Source organism: Orbicella franksi, chromosome 14 (assembly GCF_964199315.1).
Source record: "Orbicella franksi chromosome 14, jaOrbFran1.1, whole genome shotgun sequence".
In the NCBI taxonomy this organism is placed as follows: domain Eukaryota; kingdom Metazoa; phylum Cnidaria; class Anthozoa; order Scleractinia; family Merulinidae; genus Orbicella; species Orbicella franksi.
The window spans coordinates 3504221-3526507 of NC_138158.1; the positions used below are offsets into that span (position 1 = coordinate 3504221).

Below are 22287 nucleotides of genomic sequence, written 5' to 3' on the forward strand. Positions count from 1 at the left end.
CAACAAGTATCCTTTACTCTACCAGTTTCAATGCTAAAATCTGTATTTCTAGTGGAGTTTGAAGAAATATTTGTCGTTATACCGTTGAGATTTGGCGCGTCACACGTGCTTTCTGATTGTGGTAAACGTATTAGATTTTCATTGCATTCCTTAACAAATCACTTTTTTAGAAACTTGAATCTTTAAATCAGTTTCCTGATTTCAACAATTACCTGATATTCGTCCTTACGAAGTTGAAGAGCGAAGGTAAGCGCGCTGTTGACTATATCAGGTACATGTAGCTGTGTCCTTCTTAGTTCCGGTTCCTCGATCGATGGCGCTTAACTTACCAGCCCACCACAATAAATCAGTTCAAGTCTGTTAAAACTATGGTCTAACATTGATTTATTCTATTTCAGATGAACCGACTCGTTCACTGTCTGGCTTGATTCTCAAGAATAACGTCAAATCACATTACCACACTTTTCCTGATCAAGTGAAAGAATTTATAAAATCAGAATGTCTCGAAGCCATTGGAGATCCGTCACCCCTTATTCGAGCTACAATTGGTATCTTGGTCACCACTATAGCGGCAAAGGGCGATCTTACGAACTGGCCTCAGCTTTTACCAACATTGTGTCAGCTTTTGGACAGTGAAGATTACAATGTCTGTGAGGTACATGTAAAGCGCTGTTCTTTCTAGGCTGGCATCTTTCCAGTTTCCTAAACGTTTATAAATGCATAAGCTTTTATTTTTCAAGCAGCTCCTAAACATGACGTCTGTAGCAATATGTTAGTTATAATTTTAGCAACGGACGATTTGATGAATGGTGAAGACTCCTCTAACACTTACTAATTTTACAATACGTAACACGAAATTCATGCCAAAAGTAATAAGCTTAGTTCAAGTGTTATTCGACGATAAATGTATAAGTTTAGTGTGCATAATTTGTTTGACAGAGACTGCTGAGTAAATATTAAAAGTTATTTGCACTTGTAGTTTGATCTTCAGCAATAGTTGCTCTGTCTAAATGAACATGTTATAAATTTATATTCTAGGGTTAGTTCATTGTTGCTCTCTCGTAAGTCTCCAAAACATGAATGATAAACTTGGTGGACCTTGGGAACCTATTAAAATAATGGTTACATGTACATGTGAGAATTCAGTGTCTATTAGGGTAGGGTGTTCAGTGGAAAAAGGTTTTGCCTAAAACAGAAAACACCTTCAAATAGGGTCAAGTATTTATTTAAGGCAAGGGATGGGAGCAGACTTGACAGGAGTGGGGTTCCAAATTCGGACCACAAACTAAATGCCAAGGCAACACTTTCATATCTGCAATAATGCACAGTCCCTTGCAATACACTAAGTATCAGTTTTACACTTCTTTTTGTCAGATGCATGGATTAGAGTTTTGTGATAATTCTATTATTGAATCTGGAATCAATACAATGGGCTGTAGTTATGATAACAATTCTAATCCAGAAGGCTTCTAGCGTTCAAGTATTTTGTTTCAGGCCAGGCAACTTCTACATAGATAAGCTACAGAAGTTGCTATTTTGCAAACTGCCATGGTACTTACACCCACATGTAGCAGTTGAAAACACTGATGTTCTCATAACCTGTGTTTGTAGGGAGCTTTTGGTGCGCTGCAGAAGATTTGTGAAGATTCTGCTGAACAGCTTGATAGTGATGCTCTCAACAGACCCCTCATCATACTAATCCCAAAGTTCCTGCAGTTCTTCAGACATGCAAGCCCTAAAATAAGGCGAGTACATGTACAGCTATTTTTAGATTATGGGAAATCAGAAATTTTTATGGGAATGGGTTTATTACCACTAAAACTGAATGAGTGAAATATTTATTTTGGAGCAGCTACACAGTGCAGGGCCACTTTTGAAGGTGTATACAGATATGTATTTAGTGGCTCATTTGGCTCGTTTGGCTTGGCAGTGGATAAAAGAATGAGAAATAATCTAAACATGTGTTAAGTCCTAGGTCTATATATTTAGTGGCTCGTTTGGCTCAACAGTGGATGACAGGAGCAAATGAGCGGGATCATGTGATGGATGGTTAGTTTAGCCTTTATTTTGATTGCCTTCTTAGCTTGGTGATGGTGGTTTTTATCTAAATTTTTTGCAGATCTCATGCTATTGCCTGCGTGAACCAATTTATTGTAACACGAACGCAGGCCCTCATGGTTCACATAGGAACCTTTATTGAGGTAGGGACATTTGTTTTGTTTTTCTTTGAATTCAATACAGCTTGACATCTACACTCGGCAACAACATGAAAGCCAGTGACTATGCATCATTTTTGGAAAGTTTTATATTGTACAATCTACTCTGTAGCATTAGACAGATTATTTTACAAAAATTTATTGAAGGTTTCCTGTTTAGGCATCTGGGAAGAATTCAAGGTTTACTCATCCTTTAAATGTTGTTTGCATGTAAATGCACTTGGAAGCACCATTCAACTGTTTTCAATTTGTTATACTACCATGTTATGAGTGGAAAGTACAATTACTGGTTTCTTTTATTCACTGTTGCTTTTTTCCCTAATACGAAAAACACCTTTATCATAGAATCTTTTTGCCCTTGCTGGGGATGAGGACCCAGAAGTGAGGAAAAATGTTTGCAGAGCTCTTGTCATGCTCCTGGAGGTCAGAGCAGATCAACTAATTCCACACATGAATAATATTGTGGAGGTAAGTATGATGTAAAATACAAAGTTGATGTCTTGCAAACTAATTTTCACGAGGGAGATCAATATACAAGGCCAGGTCCACAGATATTGAGAGTAAAGAATATTAGGGGACTTCAATTTTGAGTACTAGTATGAGATCAAGCATGAGAACTTTGCAATTATAGTTTGCAGGCTTCACATTATCATGTCACATTCCCATCTCATCCCATGAATTACCCTCTCTACCTGGTTTGAAATTCAAAAATCATATTCATACTCAATCTCATACTTGTAGACCAATCTAAAGTTCCTTATTGTCAATTCGGGAAAACCATCTTCAGTTTGATGCACTGCCAAATCCTCTGGACTAATTTTCATACACTGTAGAGCTTTCTGATATTGAATAAGGACAATTTACTTTTCAAGTGATGTCTTGTAACAGGATAAAAATAAGGGAAAGATGACTCTTTACCCCTTCAACCACATATTTAAACTGTGTTCTCCTTTCTAGTACATGCTGATGAGGACACAAGACAAAGATGAGAATGTATCACTTGAAGCTTGTGAGTTCTGGTTAACCCTGGCAGAGCAGCCCATCTGTAAAGAGGCTCTCAATCCCCACCTGCACAGGTGACAAGAATTTATACTTATTTACTCATTGATTCCATGAATCAACGGAAATATGACCAAGCATGTACTTTGCCTGGTCAAGTGTGGTGAAACTTTTATAAGAAAATTAATTGACCTACTGTATTTTTCAACTGCAGGCTCATTCCCATATTGGTGAATGGAATGAGGTACTCGGAGATAGATCTGATTCTTCTAAAGGTAGCTTGTGTTTTGTAACTTGTTTCCTTGATTATTTACTTGATTGTTTTGGTGGTAGATTGATTGATTTTTTTAGTCATAATGACTGACTGTCTGTCAGTGTCTGACTGACTGTCTGACTGACGGATGGGCTGACTGACTGACTTTCTGACTGACTGACTGATTGATTGACTGACTGACTGATTGATTGATTGATTGATTGATTGATTGATTGACTGACACTGGGATTTTGTTTCTTACACCAGGCTGATAATGAGGATGACGAGTCTGTTCCTGATAGTGAACAGGACATCAGACCAAGATTCCATAAATCCAAGACACACAGCCAGCAACATGAAGCTGATGGAGAAATTGATGTAAGATTTTGATCACATGATATCTTTTGCTAAACACCAATTCAGTTGTCTGAAATGTAACCCTGATAGATTATATTCAAAACCTCAGCCTTATCCTAACATCAAACAAAAAAAGACTGTGTTTGACCACATTTCCAAACACTGAGAAGAGAGTTGAAAATAAAGCATGTAGTGGAGTATTTTTGATGAACTTCAAGGTGTTTGGTAGTGTGGTCAAACGTTTTCTTGAGTGTTTGGTATATCTTCTCAGTCAAAACTAAATATGAGGAGAAAACAGAGAAATAAAATCTTAAAAATCTATGCTAATTAAGATCAGATATCCAAACACTGTCACAGTTATGATATGTGATGAATTATTGATTTTGAGAAATGACTATGAAGTGAAACCTACATGTAGCTAAGTCTTGTGTCAGAAGATTTTAACAAGAGATTCTCACATTCACCACAGAAATCTGTTTAGCATTTTTTACTGGTGGCTTGTCCCATTTAGCAAATTTGGATCCATACAGCACACTGCTCATCCTCATTATGAAATTTGCATGCTCAAATAATCGAGGAGACACTTATCTCTGACATTTTGGAACGAACACTGCAGGTAGAGGTCTAGAAGTGATCACAGTAGACTGTTTAGAAAATAATTTAAAGAAACATAATTTAAGGACTAACTGATGAAATATGAAAATTAATTCAAGTGTTATAAGGAAAAGTTAAAATATTGTTCATTGTTTTTGTCACTTCCATTGTTTCACACCAACTGATGCTGAATTTTTTAGGGAGAAAGTGACGGAGAAGATGATGATGACATGGATGATGATGCCCTTTCAGACTGGAACTTGAGTGAGTTGTTTGTTGTCAAAGAATTTAATAAATAATAATTCAAATAATAATTGTAATTCTTAAACTATATTTTCATCTCTTATCCTTCAGGGAAATGCTCTGCAGCTGCCTTGGATGTGCTTGCTAGTGTGTTCCGTGATGATCTGTTACCAGTGTTGCTTCCAATCTTGAAGGAGACATTGTTTCATCCTGACTGGGAAGCCAAAGAGTCTGGCATCCTTGTACTTGGTGCCATAGCTGAAGGTAAAAATATTGTGTGGTTTGCACTAGCTGTAGAGTTAAACACAGAAGAAGTATAACCATTGAGTGGATACTTAACTGAGGTTGACTTTCACACCAATTTTGCTAATGCTTACATCAAGTTACATTATCGTAAAAAATAGAAGTGTAGCACATATCTGTTCTTTTGTACATTTACCTCATGTATATTGATAGTGAAACCAGAACTTGCAGTTACTACTTCTTACTTTCATATATGTTGTAGACTCCAGGCATTCCAAGCACTACGCTGTTAATGGTCAACATTTTTCACTTGGATGTGTGCATTTGTTGTTTAGGTTGTTTGAGTGGTATATCTCCTCACCTACCAGAACTGATTCCTTTCCTGATCAACTCTCTTTCTGAGAAAAGGGTGAGTTTTAACTGCTAGTGTAACTTGACCAATAGTCAAGTAACAGCTTGGTTAGTGTCCTTGACTTGTTACTGTGTTTTTGCCTAGGCTTTGGTACGTTCTATCACTTGCTGGACCCTTAGTCGTTATGCGCACTGGGTCGTCAGTCAGCCACATGAGGCATATCTCCAACGTCTTATGACAGAGGTACATTTCTGTTGTTTTGTACAGTATTCCAAACTCTTTTGTTACTTTGATACTTTACGTGTTACATTCTTTACCCGTTCTGTTTGTTTTTACAACTTTTAGCTTCTTAAAAGGATTTTGGATAGTAACAAGAGAGTTCAAGAAGCAGCTTGCAGGTGACCAACAACTATTTTTTTCTTTCAGTTTAAGTATCTTGCTGGTGGTTCCTTGATGATCTGCTAATTCTTAGACCTAACTTGAGAAAATGTAGCACAGCAAATGCTGCAACCAACCAACATTGCACTAATCAATGGACCTACAGTGCAGCTCAGATATAAGCGAACTACGCATACGCGTATCATACGAGCGTATTTTGCGTATACGCGTATGTCAATACGCGCACATATACGCGTATATACGCGCGTATATGTCTCTTTGTTATGCATTCCCACAAGTTTCTTTATGTGAAGCATTGTTAGTCAAACAAAGGACATTATGTTTCTTGAGAATGAAAATGGCTTCAAAGCAAAATTTGCATATTGTTAAAACGTCAGCCGGTCAATAAAAGCTATCATATTTCGATCACTTCGCAAATTCACCGCCAAACTACCGTTTATCAACACTTGATCTTAAGCTACTAAAAATGGGAAGAAAATTGATACAGTCGCTTGAACTCCCTATTTTAACACGTGAACTTTATGTTCTTACAAGTAAAGTTCTGTGTTTCGGCACGTGTCGGCAAGTCGTTTGCAAAATGTTTACTGTCTGAATTAGCGTTCTGAAGATCCTAGTCGAAAAAATGATATCTCCGGTTATATTTGATACAGATCATGCATTCAAATGGTAAAATACTCTTTCCTTGACGAAAAAATTGTTTATCAAAGTTTCTATGGTGCGCCGCTCACGTTTAATTATATTTTTCTTCAAGGAAAAGTTCTGTGTTTAGCCATGCGTTGGCAAGTCGCTTGCGAAATGTTTATTGTTTGAAGCTTTCCGAAGACCTTGTCGAAAAAATGATATCTCCGGTTATATTTGACACAAATCGTTCATTCAAACAGTAAAATGCACTTTCTTTAGCCAAAGAATTATTTATCAAAGTTTCTACGGCGCGCTGCTCACGTTTAATTATATTTTTCTTCAAGGAAAAGTTCCGTGTTTAGCCATGCGTCGGCAAGTCGCTTGCGAGATGTTTATTGTTTGAAGCTTTCCGAAGACCTTGTTGAAAAAATGATATTTCCGGTTCTATTTGACACAAACCGTTCATTCAAACAGTAAAATGCTCTTTCTTTAGTCAAAATAATTGTTTATCAAAGTTTCTATGGCGCGCTGCTCACGTTTAGTTATTTTTTCTTCAAGGAAAAGTTCGGTGTTTCGGCATTCGTCGGCAAGTCGATTGCGAGATGTTCATTGTCTCAAGCGTTCCGAAGACCTTGTCGAAAAAATGATATCTCCGGTTCTATTTGACACAAATCATTCATTCAAACGGTAAAATGCTCTTTCTTTAGCCAAAGAAATGTTTATCAAAGTTTCTATGGCGCGCTGCTCACGTTTAGTTATTTTTTCCTCAAGTAAGGCCCAGTTCAGACGTCGTGCTTCTGCCGTGCCGAACTAAATTCAGGAATTAAGTTCGACAAAAGTACGGCAGAAGCACGGCGTCTGAATCAAACTTTTGAATTAAGTTCGGCAAGCAATTAAGTTCGACAAGCTCTGCCGCGCTACACGACTCTGGCACGGCAGCGATTCAAACGTCGTGCTTCTCTCGCGCCAAACTAAATTCATAAATTATGTCAATGTGTTTTGGCGAGATTTCGTTCCCTCGGGGAGTTAGGAGGAGAATTGTTACGAGGCTTCAGTAAACCCTGGATTTGATTCGACTCTGGCACAACGTCTGAATCAGAGTTGATTTCCTGCCGTGCTACAGTCGAACCAAATTGCAATTTAGTTCGGCACGGCAGAAGCACGACGTCTGAACTGGGCCTAAAAGTTCTGTGTTTCGGCATGCGTCGGCAAGTCGCTTGCGAGATGTTTATTGTTTGAAGCTTTCCGAAGACCTTGTCGAAAAAATGATATCTCCGGTATCTGACACAAACCGTTCATTCAAATAGTAAATTACTCTTTTCCTGACAAAAGAATTGTTTATCGAAGATTCTATGGTGCGCCGCTCACATTTTGTTATTTTTAATTTTCTTCGAGGAAAAGTTGTGTGTTTCGGCACACGTTTCCAAGTCGCTTGCTTGGACCGTGTTCAGACTTTGTTTCGAGAAGATGTTATCTTTCGGTTGTGATGTTTGCTCCATGAAGATGGGATTGTTGAAGCGTGTATCCCCAGTTCTATTTGACAAAAAAAAAAAAAAGTAAATTTTTGATTTAACGACAAAATACTCTCTCTTTTAATCAATATTCAGTCAGTTAATTTTCAGTCAAGTGCCCAATTGCAAAATGTTAGTTTCAGCTAACATTTTGCTTAGTCTGTAGGCATACGCGCGTATACTGTGTACGCGTATTCAAAATAAAGAAAACTCTTTCTCGCTCTGTGGCAAGCTGTCAAGCCATTGAAAACAACAATGACCTGATAAGAAAAGAAGAAACAATAGGTTAGCTCATACATACTAATCAGGCATACGCGTATATGCTGTATACGCGTATGTGCGTATATGCATACGCGTATGTGCGTATATGCATACGCGTATACGCGTATTGGGCTGATGCGCATTACGCGTATATTTTGGTTCGGATATATCTGAGCTGCACTGTAAGTCTGAAGGATGGGCCCACTTCTATTGCTGTACTGTGTATAGAAACCAAAAAATAACCCTTTGGAAGAGCAATGTCCAATTTCAGCGAGGGATTAGTACTTGCCCTCTTCAAGAAGTGTCCCTCCCCTCCCCTCCTGCAGATGAGACTGCATGCATTGTTCTTTTTCTGGTCCATTAATTTGTTGTGTAAATTTGTTGTGTAGTGCCTTTGCCACTCTGGAAGAAGAAGCCTGCACTGAACTTGTTCCGTACCTGAGCTTTATTCTAGAAACGCTCGTGTTTGCCTTCAACAAATATCAGGTTGGTTAAAGCTTGGCTTCATTTAATAATACCTTATTTAAAAATACATTTATCTTTGTAGTATTTTATTGGGCTTTTCTCTTGGTTGCCCTTAATTGTTGTTTGTTTGTTCTTTTTTTCTGTTTTTTTTCCCTTCTCTCAAAATGTGATTGTCTACTATGTGCCAGTAAGGGTGCACTTGTGTGTAACAAGCAAGTAATATAGTGTAGAAAATGACGTTGTGTTACATGTACTAGCTCAGTAGTTTGTAATGACCTTGGTGCATTGTGATTCATGATTTAAAGATATGTTTGTTGTACTAAACACAATCATTTCTTTTTCTTCTATAGCACAAGAACCTTCTCATTCTGTACGATGCCATTGGTACACTTGCTGACTCTGTGGGACACCACCTAAACAAGCCTGAGTTCATTAACATGCTGATGCCACCACTTATTCAGAAATGGAACCAGCTGAAAGATGAGGACAAAGACCTCTTTCCACTCCTGGAATGTCTTTCATCAGTTGCCACAGCTCTGCGTTCTGGCTTTCTTCCATATGCCGAGCCTGTGTTCCAAAGATGTGTCTCACTGGTGGAGCAAACCCTAGCTCAGAGTGTGGTAGGTGCACATTGAAGGAACCTAGGGCTCAGTTCAGACATTATGCTTCTGCCGTGCTGAACTTAATTGCATTTAGGTTCGACTGTAGCATGGCAGAAACACGACTCTGATTCAGACGTCTTGCCAGAGTTGTACCAAATTCAGGGATGTTACTGAAGCCTAGTAACAATAATAACTCCCTGCATGAACACAATCACCAAAAATACGTCAGTATAATAAATGAATTTTGTTTGGCGCTGCAGGAGCATGACATTTGAATTGCTGCCGTCAGAGTCGAACTTAATTTGAGTACTGAACTTAATTCAAAAGTTCGATTCAGACACAATGCTTCTGCCATGCCTTAGTCAAACTTTAAATTCTGCCTTAAATTTGGCTTGCAGAAGCATGGCATCTCAGTGAACTGGGCCTAAAATTTACCATCTCACACTATCATGCTGAGGGTTTTCTTTTTGTGCTTTCTTCAGGCATCTCAAACTCATCCCGAGCAGTTTGAACCTCCTGATAAGGACTTCATGATCGTGGCATTGGATCTTTTGAGTGGATTAGCTGAAGGACTTGAAGGGCAAATTGAGCAATTTGTTATTAGAAGCAACACAATGACTCTCCTCTACCAGTGTATGCAGGTAAACTTTCCACTCTACAAGCTCTGAGATTGTTATCATAGGAAAAAAAAAGACTGTATGCATTTGGTAATTTTTTTAAGATTGCCATGCATTGTTAAGAATCACAAGTTCTGTTAAAGGAGCTATGTCATGGTTTGCTCATCGTGAAAAGCTTTGCTTCAATTTTTTAAGTTTTTTGTTTGTAATCCATGTTAATCTTCTTCCTTAACCATCTTTGTTCCCTTGTGGTTTATTATTTCTTTGGTGTTCTTCTATTTTAGTAAACTACCATTTTCAGATTTCCTTTTTTTTTAAAGGGGATTTTGTAAGTGGCCAAAATACTGTGACTGAGCTCCTTTAAGTAACTAGTAACAGCTTTTCCATTTTACATGTACGTAGAAAGGTTAACTGGTCTACTTTGTTGGATTTTCAGGACAAAATGCCGGAAGTAAGACAAAGCTCGTTTGCCCTGCTGGGAGATTTGACTAAAGCCTGCTTCCAGCATGTCAAACCTTGCATTGGTAAGTGAAAACAACAGACATTTTGCTACAGAGATAGGACATTGCTTGTCTCACATGAAAAAGTAAATTACCATCTGTTAATACTTGTGTATGTTCAACTCAATGTCTTGCAGGGGATTTTTTACCAATCCTGGGTCAGAATCTCAATCCAGAATTCATTTCTGTTTGCAACAATGCTACTTGGGCCATTGGAGAAATCTCTGTACAGTTAGGTAAGGTATAATTCATATTGCATTGGATTTATCAGTGCCACTCTGCAAGTTGTTGTTGTTGTTTTTTTAATTGAACTTAAAATTTGACAATTTTTGCAATCAGTTGTGTTTGATTTCACCAAAGAAAGAGGGTGTGTAAGATACTTGTCATAGAAAATGTCAAAGTTAATGACGCTATGCACATTAGTACTGCTAGAAACATACAGACCTTGAATTTCTTGCATTGGCCTCTTTTATTGAATGTACATTGTATTTGAGTAAAATTATTTTGACTTTTTTTGTTGTCTAAAATTTAGGATCTGAAATGAAGCAGTATATCAACTTGGTGTTGCAACAGCTTATCACTATTATTAACAGACCTCACACTCCAAAGACGCTGCAAGAGAACACAGGTAAATGTCAACATTGAAACATGTACCTTGTAGCTACTACATATAGCCATGAATGTGGAGGACATACCATTCTTACCTTGAAATTCTGATATGGCCAGCAGCATCTGCATTGTCAGCTTGAACCTGAAAGAAATCATAATTAAAGGCAAACTTTCAATCAGACCAAGAGAGAGAAGAAAAAAAAACATTTAGAAGGAGATAAGCAGACGAGATTTCAAGGTAAACTATTGTTTGCAGTTCTTCTAGGAGAAATGCTCAGTTTGTAATGAAAAAGGAACAATTATACACGAGCCATAAACTGATGGTCATGTCAGTAAAGGCTTACCCTGCAGTTGCAAAATTAAGGAGATCACTCCTTTTGGAGGACTATTACTTTCATAGCTTGGTGGGTCCCTTCAGTTTATCAAGCCCAAAGTGACTACAGTTGGACCAAGCTGTCTAAAACTCTAGTTATAGTGAACTCAAATAATCTTCTGGTGGATACGCTTCTCCAGTCATTTACTATCGGCTCTCTTGAATCCTGACCTTCTTGAACTAAGAAACTGTACAAGTACCTTAAAAGCTCTAAAAGCAGCTACAGCAATGTGCCTTTACCTGTACCTTCTACAACAAATTGTTTGCGAAAAAAAGAAACCGCCCAGCTGTCATTTGCCTGTTTGTGAGTGCATTGCCGGACGTGTGGTGCGTAACTGTTTGAATTATTTTGTGTTTCCTCACCCCATCATTCTGTGGTCAGTTGTGTGACTAACCATAACACAAGTGACTGGATGATTTGTGGCTTACATGTACTATAAGGAAACTAACTTGTCTTTTGTTGTAGAATTGTTGTCTTGTAAACATCAAGTGCATCCACATTAAGCTGGCGTTGTGTTAACTGGAAGGGCAAACTGATCATCATGCACAAGTCTGATGACATTACTTTTGCGATTTATCTTTCTTTGCTACATATATTGTCCACAGTGTACAAAAAAGATCCTGGGCCAGTTCAAATTTTTTCAAGTTCCTCCATTGAATGCATTTTACTCACTGTATGTTACTTTGCTCTGTTATCATGACACATGTAGCGTTCATTACTGTATGTTCATCCTTGATCTATGATAAGTCATGTTTTACATTTGTATAACGTTTTGGGCTGTTTTCTGCAAATTGCTTTATTGCTATTAACCTTTTCTGTCGTCATAGATTTTGAATATATGCATCACGTGATGTCATAGGTGCCATAAAACATAAATTCTAAACATGAAATGTTTAAATGGTTGTAAATAAACATCCTGTGCTTTGTAATCAGAAAAGGACACACTTTGTTAAGTATAGCAAGCATAAAAATTATAACTTGCACTTTTTCAGAAAGGCTTTTTCAAAAAATAATTATTATTTATTAAGGTACAGTATCTTGGAAACTATGATTGTGTGTCCACTTAAAGTTCTGTAGTCCATGTCAATCTTTTGCAATATTTGACATACATGTATTTGTTCCTCAGCGGTTTATTATCCCTTTGGGTGTTTTTCTTTGGAATAAATATACAATGTAGAAACTTAAAGGTATCCTTCAGTAGGAAGATAAATTAACTTATTTGGAATTATGAAACCCAACCTTCAAAGAGTAGTAATTTTTTATTACCTTGTGACAATTACGTGTACCGTGGGACACAGTGCAAGAATGGTCCTTTTGCCCTTTCCTCGCTGATGTAGCATTGTGTAATTACATGTACTACATTGTATGTCAAAAGTAATTACAGATAATGTTAACAGTCACAGACATGTTAATAAAGTTGGTGAGGCAGTGACTGTGTGCATGTTTGTGTACTATTCTATGTTCTGACTGCATGAATTTGTTTCTTTCCCTGTTAATTGTTGTGTTTTTAGCTATCACAATTGGGCGTCTGGGTTTAGTTTGTCCGCAAGAGGTGGCACCCCTGTTACCGCAGTTTATTCAGAAGTGGTGTGTATTAGTGTTTACTTTTTTTTACTTGTGTTGCTTTTATTGTTGGTGGTTTTTGTTTTGTGTTTTCTGAGTAAAATTTTGTCCATTGTTATAGTGCAACATTGCATAATAAATACATTGTGTTATCTAACTTGTTTACAATAATGCAACCCGCTTAACAATAACTATTCTACATTGTGTTTTTACATGGTTAATGGTTTGATCACAAGTTTTAATTGAATAAGTGTCTGGGAGATTATCTTGGGAAAGAATTGTTGATGACCAATAATTTTGATGGGCCTAGTCTTCACTTTGTTCATAGTTAATAGAGGGGAATGGTTATGAAGCCCGACAAACATCAGAGGAGCAAACAAAGATGCCAAGATTTATGTTGGAAGGTCCATGACTGATTACAATCTTTTGTTTTGCATTCATACACTATGCATGAATTACGTAACCAAAACGTTTCTTTTGGATAGTTCCTCATTATGGAGTAAACAACTATTGTGTTTTGTGTACGGTCATGACCAAAAAAGAGAACAAAAACGTACAACAAAAAACTTTGCTGGGCTTCTAAACCATTCCCCTCTATGGCTGGTTTTCACATGACGTCACTAAACTTCGAACTACAAAACTATTGATCTTGCTGAGATTTCACTTTAATGATATATAAGAGCAGCTGAAAACTAATATTCATACAAATTTTCGCTCTGAATGGGTTCTTGGTTTTGTGATACACTACGCTTGAATTTCTAAGCTTTTGCGTGACACGGCATTTACATGACGGCCCAGGGCTGTCATGGGGAACTTGGCTATCTGAACAGTTCATCTCTTAAAAAAAGTATTATTTTAGTGTTTTAGAGTTCCTCGAGGGATAAATTCACGCTTTTGTAGCAAAACTCAGTGACAGATGTTTCTGTTGGTTTCCGGCCGCCATGTTGGTGCCCATACGGATGGGCACCAACATGACATCTCCATACAAATCTCTATAAATTTGGGTAAAAAATTTCTCCATGTATCTCGCATAAGAAAAATTGCTGTGACCAGAATTTTGGCAAGAGTCTTTGTATATTTACTTTCTTTTGATTCCCAGATTCTGGACTTTATCTATTGACCGGTTTTGATTTTGATTTTGATCTATTTTGAATTGCGTGACACTGAAAACCAGCAATTAACGATGCTTTGTTTTACAACAACTGAAAGAAGAATGTTGTTATATCTTAGAAGTTTAGTCCACAATGCAACTCCTTTATGGATGGACTCCAAAGTATCTTCTGTTACAATGCTCTGACAGACAGTCACGCAACAAAACTGAGCAATCGCGTGACCAAATGTCAGCATCATTTTTTCTTAAGACTGCTCTCCTATCAATGATGGTCTATATGAAGTTCCTAGTTAGACCCTTCTAAGGATAAAAAGTAGACGCACCTCATTTTCCATCCATCCATCAGGCAGTTTTATTTCAAGTCAAGAAAAATGCCAATTTTGAAGAAAAGTCTGAAAATTGAAATTACAACAGTGTAGATTTAATTCCTTTGATGGCTGGAAGAAATGTTTCAGTCTTAAATAAATGAATGACTATAAAGGGAATGGTTGAAGGCTGCTACTATTTTCTGGTATTTTAAATAAGGGAATTTTAAAAACTGATGTCTGTGGCAAACATTTTATGTATACAACTTATTAAATTCTTCACCTTTCAGGTGCACATCATTGCGGAACATACGAGACAATGAGGAGAAGGACTCTGCCTTCCGAGGTATCTGTAATATGATTGGTCTCAACCCTGGTGGAGTTGTCCAGGTAAGGTGACGATTAAATACAAAATAATGAATGCACTGCCCTGTTATGTATAATATTATTTATTGTTACAGTAGTGACTAACGAAAGCTCTGTTGTAGGACTTCATATTCTTCTGTGATGCTGTAGCATCCTGGGTGAACCCTGGCCCAGACTTGAAGGAGATGTTCCTAAAGGTATGTTTGTATTGGAATCTTTTCATTTACTATCTAACATGCAGTGTAGTCAACCATAACATTTCTTTGTCTTTGTCCTCACAACTTGGATTTAGATCCTTCATGGCTTTAAAAACCAGGTCGGAGAGGAAAACTGGAAGCGATTTTCAAGCCAGTTTCCTGCTGCCCTTCGAGAACGTCTGTCTACTAACTATGGGGTTTGAAGAAAAGCTTCAGTAGTCAGGGTAAAGAAATCTTAAATTCTTAAAAATAGTCAATAATTAATAGTCAGTATTTAAATTTATCAATAGTAATGTCAATGCATTGTTATTTATTTTGGGTATCATCAATGTGCATGTTCTTTTGAAGAAAATTACAGCATGCAGCTATGCATAAAAAGCATATACTTGATACTTCCTAAATTGGTCATGTGGTTGCTAAACCTGAACTTTTCTTTGGTTCAGCTGTAATTTAATTTGAATTGAATACTGTAGTTCTTTCTGTTGAACCATTGCTAAACCTTAACTATGTTGTTCTTGTTCTCAGGTGGGGATAACAGATGGCTTTGTAGTCACTGTTCAGTTCAACAGTGTCCAAAGCCCATGTCAAGATCTTTTGTCTAAATCTCATTGTCCATGTTCCCGTACAAGTCTGTGTTTAGCTAATGGATGTTGCTATGAGGGGACAGTGCCATCATTAAGTGGCAGCCATCTCACCTGAATGTTCGTATGTTGATGGGAAGTGTTTGAACTTTGTGCCAAATTCAAATGATCAATACGTTCGTGAAATAGTGGGATGTGTACTTGTTCGCTGTCGTTTGCGTCCTTGTTGTCAGTGGCCACCAGTTGTGATGTCAAGTGCTGCGATGTGGCAGTGTCATTGAAAAGCTGTTACAGTAATATTTTTGTCCGTATTTTAGAGCTGGCTGGAATCAAGTCAACCCTATTGGTGCAAATACATTCAATGCTCATCTGCTTTATGCAAGTATTTTCTGTTACTTTGCAAATTATAGTTTCACTAAATAGTGGAAAAGTAAGTTTAACTCTGCATAACGTTATCGTAGTTGTTAATGATGCTATGTAAAATAATGTACATGGTGATGTAGAATGCAGGAAGCTTCCTTCACTCTCCCAACACTTTTTGTTTTTGCTTGTACTGCACATGGAAGTGATTATTCTTTTCTGATGGTTTGTGAAAATTAGGATCACCCTTTTTTTCCATATCTTTATTTCTCAATAGGTAAATTAAATCTTCAGAACGTTACACATGAAAGGCCTTGCATCCGAATATAAAATTTGAGAAAAATATGGTAGTACTGAAGGCATCTTCCTGTAAACAGCTACATTAAGACCTAAATTTGTAACTGATATGTATAATAGTATGTAAATTGTATACTCTGTATAGCTGGTATCACACACAAAAACTCTTTGTTCTAGATTTGCAGAGAATTTATAGAAAAATAATGAAACTTTCATTATAAGCGTCAACTCTGTATAAAGTGTGACCTTGGTAACACCAACAGCTGGACTGTTGCGTGGCTTGGAAAGATTTTGATGAAAGACTTCTGCAGGATAGAAGTCTGGGTTGATGGCTTGTAAGGTTTATGCTAATGCATAGTTGTCTTGAAGAAGCTTGCCTGTTTACTTTACTGCAGTGAAAATGCTGTGAGGGTGTCCTTTCTTTGTATAAGAGGGCTACTGCAGCAAACAGCTTAACTGCAAAGATGATTCTTGCACTGTATGTTTGTCCATAATTTTCTTGTAGTTTTGGTATTGAGATGATGTATTGACACTGACATAATTAATACCTTAAAGGAGTCTTCTCACCTCATAACTCCCTTGTGTGTGTATACCAGTCTTTTTCTAGTAACCTAACACCTTTATCACTCTTGATGACATCTGTCCCAATTAAAGAACCTCTGTAAAGCATTTATAGTACAAACCTAAATCTAATCTTGTTTTCTTCAAACTGTGCTTTCTTGTAACCCTTCAGCTTCAAAATTGGTGTGAACATGTGCAGGAAAATAGTGAAACTTGGAAGGCAGTTTCCTTAAATAAGTCCAGCAAAAAGTTGATTAGCAAATATTCAAATTGCACTTGAAGCTGACTGATTCTACAGTGTTTTGCCTGACAAATAGATAGGTTAGCATTTTAGTATGTTATTTTATTATGTTTTGGTAATATATAATATTTTAATTATCAGATGAAGAAATTTTAGGAAGTTAATGTTTTATAGTTTTGTATAAGATTGTAGTAATGAAATTAATGGTTAACGGCTGTGCATGAAATATAAATTTGAATTCAATGTAAGTTACAGTGTATAATGAAAGTGTAGTCTGATAGTGACGTAACCTGCATCCTTTTATCTTTTACTTCTTGGTCAACATGCAACTTTTCCCGTACTTTTCTTATAGTATTAGATTTAGGAGAGTTTATCTGTAAGCCTAGATTTCCTTCACTAATCTGTCACTGAATTCTCCTGATCAGCAATTTTATGAGAAATAGCCTGTTGATCAAAGTAAGGGCTAAATGGGTTAGGGAAAGCTGTTAATAATGTTTCTAATTTATCTAGCTTGCTAATGTATGCTCAAAAGCAAAGAAAACAGTTTTCATACTTTAAGACCAGAGAAATGGCTCAAAACAATGATTTGGTAAAAACATCAGAAAGGTTGGCAAGTCACAAGCCAAACGCAAGTGATGAAACAACCTTTCTGACAGTTCTTGCAATATGCATAGTAGTTTGCTGAGAAAATGTACCGTGGTTTTTTGCTTTTATTTCTTTTTGAATGAAATGCTTGCAGCTTCCAAGTGGCTTTCCTATAGCTATGGACTGATTCAAAATAATGTGCCAAACTCAAATAAGGGGACCTGATGGCCACATTTACATGTGAGTCCAAGCCCATGTCAGAAGTGCACATGTGTGTCTAGAATCCCTTGAATGGTCCTCTTCAATCAGATTAAAGTTGAACTTCAATACATCCTTCTGTTAAAGCAAATGTTACTTTCTTTGGCTGTCCTGGGATTTTTTGTATCTTTTTTGGCCATTTCTCTTGTTTTCTTTGGTTGTTTAGGCAGTTAGATAACTTATTTATTTTGTACCAGGAAGAATTTTTTGAAATATGTGTAGTGTAGACTTTCATATGTCGAGTGTCATATTGATATTTTAGACATAAACTAATTCAAGTCCTGCATACAGTACTGAATGAACAGCTTTAGTAAAACTAACAACTTCCTTAATCTTAGCACATATTTTTGGTGTCTGTAGCAAGTAGTGAAAGGAAAATGGCAAGGTTGCTAAGAAGTAACAGTTTAATTTTGCTTGTGTGAACAGCATAGCTAACAATGTAATGACCATCTTGTTAAAGTAATATTAAATAAATATTTAAGTTAAGTAATTTTAATTATGTAATTCTAAGATGCATGTGACTATAATAATTATTAATTAAAGAGTATCGTCAGTTGAAACTTGTGTATGCAACAAATCAGGTCCACTTGACAATTTCATTTGGAAATTAATGATAGAACAGGCAAGATTCATTGCTTAACCTGATTTGTACTTACATGTGTTTTCACCTGTCAGGGAATTCAGAATTCTTCTTCAAACCTCAACTTGTGGGCAATTAAAACTGAAGCTCTTACTTACCTGGGTTTGAAGATGAAAGCTGCAATTATTGTTAGTTTAATTACTTAAGGTAAATTTATTGAGATATTAATTATAAAGGCTCGTCTGGAGATCTCCAAATTAACTGCTGCACCAAAGTTTTTTGTTTCACCACTGTTTCATTTGTGCCCAAAAAATGTGTCTTATCATTTCAACTCAGGATAGCCATGACTGCATAGCTTTTTAACAAATGAATTCGAAAACAAAATGTTGTAGTGTAATTAGTGATTTAATGGTAAATATTATGACCGTACTTTTGAATGTTACTAATTCGACAGCCAGTTTTTCTAAAATACATTTTGTGTCAATTTTGTATATTTAGCTTTTAATTAATACAGAACACGAACTTGGGTTTTTGGACATGGTGTAAATTGCTTAACTTGTTCAATTACAAGCTCAAAATCCATTTTCCCATTACTAATTTCAATATTTTCCTTTGTTGTTTTCACGAGAACTTGCTCTCCTATCTTAGCTATGTCGGTTACTCTTCAACGCAAACAGTATTAATGATCTTTTTTCTCATCACCCTTATTCTAAATATTTTACTAATGTTCTAAGGAGAAATCGTATGTCAATCTGTTGGGATATATGGTTCAAAAGGCTATGCTTTCATGGTTATCACCTCCAAACCAGCTGGACTGTGTTTGTTTGTCGTACTGTGAGGAATTACATTTATGTGCGTCCAAAGCTGTGTCATTATTATGTCATTGGTGGGTCCGTGTGTGACACTGCAAAATGTTATTTCTATATATTTAAGTAAATAACCGGAATTACAATATAATTAATGGCGTTTAAAATTGTCCAGGAGAATATTTGTCAAGAATTTACAGTATGCATGTTCTGGGAAGATACATGTTAAATAAATGTCACGTTTTAATGTTATTATATTCGTCTTGAATGGATTGGTTCACTCGGGAAATAGTGAGTTAAATGTGAAGTCTGCTCACAAGCCAAGTGGCCCATCAGACCGGCGCTTAGCTCCTGTTTCTGTAGCATGAAGAGACTAAGAGTATTTCTACTCCTCCCCCCTTGATGGGATGCTAGTCCATCGCAGAGTTATGCCCAGCATTAAATTTGCCGGTACCCATTTATACACCTAGGTGAAGAGAGGCACTGTGAGAGTAAAGTGTTTTGCCCAAGAACACAAAATGACGTCCCCGGCCAGGACTCGAACGCGGATTGCTCGATCCGGAGTCGACCTCCCCTTGGGAAATAGTAGGAATAACTGTACAACAGTTCGAAATGCAACGTATCAACAAATGGCGTTAGAGTTGTCATGAAATTTAGTTGTTTTTCTTTTCTTTGTTTTTTTCCTTTGCCTCGACCGAAAGGAAATATGAAGGTTATCTTAAATGTGTTCAAAAGAAATACTGACATTTGAGAATGGCCTACAAGCGTTCCACTTTATAACCATAATTTGAGCTCAACGGGCATGGAGTTCAATTCCTAACCAGCGAATTAAATCATGGGGAATTTGAGGCAGCCTACTAGGCTTTCGAAATCAACTTATCCCATGTATATACATGTCTGTCTCCTCGATACACTTCACCCCTCAAAACTAGGAGAGTGGAATTTCCCGAAGGCTTGAACAGGGTATGTAAAATATAGAGAGACATGGGCTTACGTCTTGCAACGATGAAAGGTGAAGCCCCATTTGGAGGGGTTGTATCATCCCACATCCCGTTAATTTCTGGCCCTAATAATATACTTATAAGATTAAATTTGGAAATACAGTTAACGATAAAGATTAGCGAAAAAACTGAGCAACGACGTTTCGGTGTCATCCTGGCACCATTTTCAAGTTAAAAAATATTTGTGCGAAAAGTAAATTAATTTATACCAATGGTAGAGGTGCGAAATAGAATAAATTAAGATTAAGATAGCTGTTCAATGTTCATGTTCATTCCAATGAGGTGTCAAACACTGGTAATGAGTTCAGTGTCTGTTCAAAGCCTAAACAAATACTTTTGCGCGAATGGAGTCTGACTGTGTGTTAAGGCTCGGTTTCTTCTTGCGAATCCACAACATTTCGTGGATCAAGCAATCGAACTTTCCCTGACATTTCTTTAGGATCTTAAAGTTATTAGTCAGGTCACCAACTGTATCAACTCGGTGTTCATTTTGAAGGTGTTTTCCGATGGCGGTAAATCGGTGTTCCTCAATGCGCTTGTAAAGATGACGGCTAGTGTAACCGACGTATTCTGCATCACACAGATCACATATATAGTTATAAACAACGCACTGTTGATTGATCAAAGGTGGTTTTGGCTCTTGTACTTTGAGATCATCGCCAATTTTACGGCTTCTGAACACCGGCTGTAGTTTGTGATCAAGTTTATTACTCAAGTCCGAGAGATGTTTCTTTACTATGTCCGCTGATTTCTGGTCTTTAAAAGGCAGGACAATGCGGTAGATATTCTCTGTTGGAGGCGTCGATCTTGTGTCTGGTGACATCACTGAATTAACGAAACGGGTGATGGTGGAGTTCACAAGAGAATCTGAGTACTTGAGGTTAGAAAAGATCAGTTTAAGGCGTTCGCATTCTGTTGAGAATAGTTCCCATGTTGAGGACAAGCGGTAAGCACGGTTTAACATGGTTTTAACTAAAGATCTTTTATAGCGGTTGTCGACATGACTTTGGTGGTGTAAGAGGAGACCAGTGTTTGTGGGTTTACGGTAAACACTTGTTACCAGCTTGCAGCCCTTCTTGCATATTTCAATGCCGACAAATGGTAGTTTACCGTTAGATGCGATCTCCATGGTGAAGGATATGGATGGATGACAGTTGTTCAAAGTCTTCAGAAAGGCTTCTGCGGTTGGTATGTCTTTCATTGTGGCTAGTGTATCATCCACGTAGCGTCTGTAGAAGTCTGGCAACTTGTTCTCGTTTTGTAGCTTTTCCTCGATAGAACAAAGAAAAGTATTGGCCATTAGGGGACCCAAGGGAGAGCCCATCGCTACGCCATCAATTTGTTGGTAGAGTTGACCGTTAAATTGAAATAGCTGGTCCTTTGTTGCTACTGACAACAGTTCAATTAGATCAGCTTTGCTGATGTTTAGATGGTGTGTTTTGTTAAACCAGTTGTCAACAAAAGCTCTATCAGCAAGGATCTCGATGGTTTCTTGTAGTGGGACGTTCGTAAATAGCGAAGAGACATCATAAGATACTAGGATGTCAGATTCGTTGAGGCTCAGATTGCGAATCTCATCAGCGAAGGAAAATGTGTCAGATATTGTGTAGCTGTTGATCGACAGGGGCTTCAGTTTATCGTCGAGCCATCTCGCGAGGGCGAAGTTGTAAGTACTTGTGGCGGATAGAATGGGCCTCATCGCCAGTTTTTCTTTATGAGTCTTTGGCAGACCATAAAGATGGGCGAGTCGTGATCCTTTCGGGCAAACTGAGTCGGCAATCTGTTTTGGGAGAATTTTGCGCACGACAGATTCAAGGTGTTTCTCTTTCTGCAGTAAAGGGTGGTAGTTTTTGAGCGGTCGTCCACGCGTCTTGGGTCTCTCCGAACTTACGGCGGTAAATTTAGCTGTATCGTTGATGGAAGATTCACTCAAAAGGCGAACATATTCTGCCTTATCCATAACAACTACTCCTGTACCTTTATCTGGTTTCGTGATTACGATGTCATCTCTTCGTTTTAGTTGCTCAATAGCTCTTTGTAGCGCTTTCGGTGGTTTGGGGGCTTTGCACTCGATGTAGTTAAGCGCGATCGATCGAAGGGTCGCCGCAGCTAATTCCTTCTTATTGTCGGATAAAGAAGGCTCCAGTTGCCAGAAGGCTTTCTCGAAGCTAGCTTGAATGTCCATTGAAGAGATGCGTTGCGGCAAGGAAAACTTCAAACCTCGACACAGAACAAGCTTCTAACCAAACTAACCACAAA

The 22287-nt window shown here is 37.5% G+C and overlaps 2 protein-coding genes across 4 annotated transcripts in view; one reads left to right on the forward strand and one right to left on the reverse strand.

Annotated features, from left to right (window-relative positions):
• Positions 1 to 19279, forward strand: part of LOC145467912 (transportin-1-like) — a 19438-nt gene extending 159 nt beyond the window's left edge. Inside the window, exons 1-25 of one of the 3 annotated variants that reach the window (XM_081451542.1) lie at positions 1 to 6; positions 171 to 246; positions 399 to 655; positions 1612 to 1745; positions 2120 to 2201; positions 2562 to 2684; positions 3174 to 3292; positions 3430 to 3490; positions 3736 to 3846; positions 4620 to 4683; positions 4774 to 4926; positions 5241 to 5314; positions 5402 to 5500; positions 5603 to 5655; positions 8439 to 8535; positions 8865 to 9134; positions 9599 to 9757; positions 10170 to 10257; positions 10371 to 10469; positions 10766 to 10861; positions 12728 to 12803; positions 14486 to 14585; positions 14684 to 14758; positions 14854 to 14982; positions 15284 to 19279. The exon at positions 1 to 6 is cut by the window's left edge and continues 158 nt beyond it. In XM_081451542.1, coding sequence (XP_081307668.1) covers positions 1 to 6; positions 171 to 246; positions 399 to 655; positions 1612 to 1745; positions 2120 to 2201; positions 2562 to 2684; positions 3174 to 3292; positions 3430 to 3490; positions 3736 to 3846; positions 4620 to 4683; positions 4774 to 4926; positions 5241 to 5314; positions 5402 to 5500; positions 5603 to 5655; positions 8439 to 8535; positions 8865 to 9134; positions 9599 to 9757; positions 10170 to 10257; positions 10371 to 10469; positions 10766 to 10861; positions 12728 to 12803; positions 14486 to 14585; positions 14684 to 14758; positions 14854 to 14961 — 2580 coding nt within the window. In that variant the 3' untranslated portion in view covers positions 14962 to 14982; positions 15284 to 19279. Of the gene's footprint in view, positions 7 to 170; positions 247 to 398; positions 656 to 1611; positions 1746 to 2119; positions 2202 to 2561; positions 2685 to 3173; positions 3293 to 3429; positions 3491 to 3735; positions 3847 to 4619; positions 4684 to 4773; positions 4927 to 5240; positions 5315 to 5401; positions 5501 to 5602; positions 5656 to 8438; positions 8536 to 8864; positions 9135 to 9598; positions 9758 to 10169; positions 10258 to 10370; positions 10470 to 10765; positions 10862 to 12727; positions 12804 to 14485; positions 14632 to 14683; positions 14759 to 14853; positions 14983 to 15283 lie in introns of those variants that run through there. The other 2 variants (XR_014042138.1, XM_081451543.1) reach the window with 2 other exon arrangements.
• An 828-nt stretch (positions 19280 to 20107) lies between these two features.
• On the reverse strand, positions 20108 to 22261 carry LOC145467932 (uncharacterized). The gene has a single exon (XM_081451569.1). The coding sequence runs from the start codon at positions 22211 to 22213 to the stop codon at positions 20351 to 20353; it is 1863 nt and encodes a 620-aa protein (XP_081307695.1). The 5' UTR covers positions 22214 to 22261; the 3' UTR covers positions 20108 to 20350.
• Positions 22262 to 22287: the final 26 nt, after the last annotated feature.

Bases quoted from the DNA above. Each gene is read 5' to 3' on its own strand.
- LOC145467932 (XM_081451569.1), bottom strand. From the start codon at position 22,213: ATGGACATTCAAGCTAGCTTCGAGAAAGCCTTCTGGCAACTGGAGCCT.